Raw genomic sequence first — 5000 nt, forward strand, 5'->3', positions numbered from 1 at the left:
AAAGGAGGGGAAGAAGAAGAAGGAGGAGGAGGAGGAGGAGGAGGTGGTGATGGTGATAATAAACAGGTGATATTATGAAAGTAGAGATGAGGAAGGAGGAGGAGGAGGAAGAGGAGGTGATGGTGAAATAGGAAGAGGAGGAAGAGGTGAAAGAAGAAGGGAGAAGAAAAGTTGTAAGATTAGAAAGATACAAATAAAAAAAAAGAGGAAGAGGAGGGAGGAGGAGAAGAAAAAAATTAAGGAATTAGGAAAGCTGTGATAATAGGAAAATAGAGATGAGAAAGAAGGAAGAGGTGATAATGGTGGAATAGGAGGAGGAGGAGGAGGAAGAAAGCTGAGATATTAGAAGGATAGGAATTGATGAGAAAGGAAGAAGGATAGGAAGAAGGACAGGAAATGATGATAAAGGAAGATGAGAAATGAAGAAGAGGAGGAGGAAGAGGAAGAGGTGAAGGAAGAAAGTTGTAATATTAGGTAAGAGATGAAAAAGGAGGAAGAGGAGGAAAAGGAGGAGGAGGAGGAATAACAAAATGAATGAGAGGAAAAGGCAGTATATGAGAAGAAAGAGGAATAACAAAAGGAGGAGGGGGAGGAGAAGGAAGAGGAAAAATATGAATAGGAAGAGGAGGAGAAGAAAATAACAAAGCTAAAGAGAGGAGGAAGAGGAGAAGGATGTACTGGAGGAGCAGGAGTAACAAGAGGAAGAGGAGGAAAATAAGTATTGAAGGAAAATATAATCAGTAAGAAGGAAGGAAGAGGAAGAGAGAGAGAGACAAGGAAAAAAGTGATTATTTCCTCAGTTTCTCTTTCTTTTTGTGTCTATCCTTCGTCTCTCTCTCTCTCTCTCTCTCTCTCTCTCTCTCTCTCTCTCTCTCTCTCTCTCTCTCTCTCTCTCTCTCTCTCTCTCTCTCTCTCTCTCTCTCTCTCTCTCTCGTGTATGTTTCCTTATTGATTATTATTTTAGTAGTAGTATAAGTAGTAACAGTTGCACCAGTAGTAGTAGTAGTAGTAGTAGTAGTAGTAATAGTTGTAGTAGTAGTAGTAGTAGTAACATCACTGAGGCATGGAAGGAAGAGGGAACAGGAAGGAATATAGATCAAGGTGAGAGAGAGAGAGAGAGAGAGAGAGAGAGAGAGAGAGAGAGAGAGAGAGAGAGAGAGAGAGAGAGAGAGAGAGAGAGAGAGTAGATGAGGCAAGAAAGAGGAGAGGAATAGAGTAGAGGGGAACTCCTGCCAGCATCCGCCATATTGATTTTTCGAGGCATTGAGGTCAGGGTCGCTCCAGCTGGGTCATAGGGGCCTTGGGGTGGTGATGGGGGTGAGGGGTAGGGAAGGGGGTGAGGGGGTGAGGGGTAGGGGTTATGAGGGAGAGAGTATGCGGGGAAGGGGTGATGCGTGAGAGATTGAGAGAGGGAAGAAGGAAGGGGGAGGCAGGGGAAGGGGAGATAGGGAGAAATGGGGGAAAAAAAGAAGGGGGAAGGGAGATATAGAAAATGGAAGATGTTTTTTTTATATATTATGGCTGATTATTTACTTTTACTACCACCACCACCACCACCACCACCATCACTACTACTACTACTACTACTACTACTACTACTACTACTACTACTACTACTACTACTACTACTCTTCCTACGTAGTACTCTTCCCACCTTCCCATCTTTCCAAGAATAACAATAGCAGTAATAATAATAATAATAATAATAATAATAATAATAATAATAATAATAATAATAATTCTTTGGAGAAAATTAAGACGTGTTGTATTAAGAACTGCAAAATCATTCAGCTAAATCATCATGTCGTGACGATGCGCGCGCACACACACACACACACACACACACACACACACACACACACACACACACACACACACACACACACACACACACACACACACACACACGGGAGCAAGACCGGCCAGTATCATTGAAGCATCATAACCAAACCTAAATAAACAAATAAATAAAACACACACACACACACACACACACACACACACACACACACACACACACACACACACACACACACACACACACACACACACACACACACACACACACACACACACACACACACACAAAATCATTATTGTTCCTATATTGTGAATTTTTAAGTTAACCACAAATTCTTTTCCTTTTCCCCCCAACCAAACCTGACCTGCCTGCTTGGTGCGTATGTGTGTGTGTGTATGTGTGCGTGTGTGCGTGTGTGCGTGTGTGTGTGCGTGTGTAGCCACATACGGAGACGGGGAGGAGCCGTACCCGAGCCTCAGTGACTTCCATGATTACGAACCCAACTTGGAGTTTGATGACACGGAGCTGCACAGTGCATCGTCAGTCACCGGTAAGCCAGGACGCCACGCCCTCCTTCCAGCCAGCCAGCAGGCCACCAACCCTCACGCAATCCGCACGCAATCTCACGCATGCAATTCCACGCACGCACGCCTGATAGACCACTCACTCGCGCTGTAACTGTCACCCTGCACGCATATTTCTTCACCTCCCTGCACGTATTTCACACACACACACACACACACACACACCTCGCAGACCCGTACTCAAACGCTTTGTTCTCTCACACCAGCAGGAGGAGGAAAATAAAGTGAGTGGGAGGAAGAGGAGGAAGAATATTATGAATGGGAAGAAGAGAAAGAGGAGATTGTACAGAAGACACATACAGGGATCGGTTGGCTTTCAAGGTTAAATTCAAATAGGTTTCCGTGGTGTGTTCTCCGTCTTCTCATTGGTGGTGCGGAGTTCTTGTTATGCTATCAGTAGTCTGGAGATCATGCCCTTCAGTGTCTCGGTAGCTTCCCTTGAGACTGTCAGAGTATTGGGTTATGACATCTCCCAAATTCTACAGCCTGTTAAACTATCACCAAAATCATGAAAGGTCCCAGTAATTTCCCTGGGGTCTACTGAACTGTTATTAAAATCATTGAAAAATCCTTGCAAACTCATTAACTTCCCCTAGAGTCTGGTAAACTATCACAACGATCATGGAAATGTTACTGGAAATCGAGTAACGTTCCCCTGGATCCTGTTAGACCATTACTAGAATCATAAAAACACCTTACAAATAAAAAAAAAAAAAAAATTCCCTATGTTTGTAAGCCTATTTGTAGTCATGAAAACACGCTTGAAGACTATGGCTGGGATCATGAAAACACACACAGACACACACACACACACACACACACACACAGTCACCTTCACTACAGCTTTAAGAGTAGACGAGGCAAAACAAGACTAGGAAGCACTTGGGAACACGGTGCTTAGTTGCATGACTTCCTGCCCCCTGCCCCGCAACACACAAGCCTTCGACACGCCCATCTAACCCACGCCCCCTCATAAGACCCACTAGCGCGCCCTGACTAACTGATTGCATAGCCGCACGCACGTACAAACACGCACGATATTTTATGTACGTGTGTGTGTGTGTGTGTGTGTAGCCACATACGGAGACGGAGAGGAGCCGTACCCAAGCCTCGTATTTATATATTAATGTCCTACTGTTGCATGATTCGAGAGGGCTCATCGTATCATTCTGTCCCTTATTTTAAAACGCTTCTTTCACCACAAGTTTTTCAAGGCCACAGAGATGACCAGCTGGGTTCTCAAGAGTGTTTCCCCCGTTCATAATGTAGAGATCATGTTAATCTGTCACTGAACGATAAAAAAAACACCCTTGAAAACCCGCGTCACTTCATCCAGAGCCTTTTGAATGTAGTGGAGGCGCCGCGCAGTGTTGCAGAATATGAGTTACTAATGTTTCTGCATCTTAAACTCTGATACCTTGCTACGCCGCGCCCTTTGGTTCTGCATGCACGTGTGGCAAGGCAGTAAGTAGTAAGGTCGTTGAGTTACGCCTTCCTCTCTCTCTCTCTCTCTCTCTCTCTCTCTCTCTCTCTCTCTCTCTCTCTCTCTCTCTCTCTCTCTCTCTCTCTCTCTCTCTCTCTCTCTCTCTCTCTCTCTCTCTCTCTCTTTGTGTTCGTCTTTTTTTTTGTCTAGATTTTTTGTGTATTTTTTCTAATTTTCTGCTCCGTCACCTCTTTGTTTTGTTATTATTGTTTTTCCTTTTTTTTATATATATTTTTTCCGTAGTTTTGTTTCCTCCTCCTCCTCCTCCTCCTCCTCCTCCTCCTCCTCCTCCTCCTCCTCCTCCTCCTCCTCCTCTATTCATTCATTCAACACCAGTGACTAACGCGTGTATATTGACAGTGCCCTTGTGTGTGTGTGTGTGTGTGTGTGTGTGTGTGTGTGTGTGTGTGTGTGTGTGTGTGTGTGTGTGTGTGTGTGTGTGATATCCTTGCACCTCGTTTTAGTACACCTTTGCCTTATAATTAGTACTCGACCTCGCTAACCCCTCCCTTCTTACCTGTCATGCAAGGTGTGTGTGTGTGTGTGTGTGTGTGTGTGTGTGTGTGTGTGTGTGTGTGTGTGTGTGTGTGTGTGTGTGTGTGTGTGTGTGTGTGTAGTTAAGCCTGTTTAGCACGTCTTCACTTCCTCCTGTCTATAATTTTCCTCCTCCTCCTCCTCCTCCTCCTCCTCCTCCTCCTCCTCCTCCTCCTCCTCCTCCTCCTCCTCCTCCTCCTCCTCTTCGTTGTGGGACGACACTTAGCGGGAGAAGTAACGCTCTCATTGAACTATACCGTATAGCTGTGTGTGTGTGTGTGTGTGTGTGTGTGTGTGTGTGTGTGTGTGTGTGTGTGTGTGTGTGTGTGTGTGTGTGTATACCATCATCACCACCACCACCATCATCATCATCATCACCAGGTTAGTTCACATTTAGGTCACCTTAAACATACAGGCTCAAGGCTCTCTCTCTCTCTCTCTCTCTCTCTCTCTCTCTCTCTCTCTCTCTCTCTCTCTCTCTCTCTCTCTCTCTCTCTCTCTCTCTCTCTCTCTCTCTCTCTCTCTCTCTCTGTATATATTTATTTTCAAACTTTGCATGTATTTTTTTCTCTCTCCATTATTCCCCTTCCTTCTTCCT

General features: G+C 44.8%; 1 protein-coding gene across 3 annotated transcripts in view; it reads left to right on the forward strand.

Moving 5' to 3' along the window:
* LOC135093687 (rho GTPase-activating protein 8-like) overlaps positions 1-5000 on the forward strand; it is a 36810-nt gene that overhangs the window by 19633 nt on the left and 12177 nt on the right. For 2 of the 3 annotated variants that reach the window (XM_063993194.1, XM_063993193.1), the window contains exon 2: positions 2241-2351. The exons of the other annotated variant lie outside the window; for it this stretch is intronic. In XM_063993194.1, the coding sequence (XP_063849264.1) occupies positions 2241-2351 (111 nt within the window). The remainder of the gene's footprint in view (positions 1-2240; positions 2352-5000) is intronic. 3 annotated transcript variants of the gene reach the window in all.

The sequence above is a fragment of the Scylla paramamosain genome, chromosome 43 (assembly GCF_035594125.1).
Source record: "Scylla paramamosain isolate STU-SP2022 chromosome 43, ASM3559412v1, whole genome shotgun sequence".
In the NCBI taxonomy this organism is placed as follows: domain Eukaryota; kingdom Metazoa; phylum Arthropoda; class Malacostraca; order Decapoda; family Portunidae; genus Scylla; species Scylla paramamosain.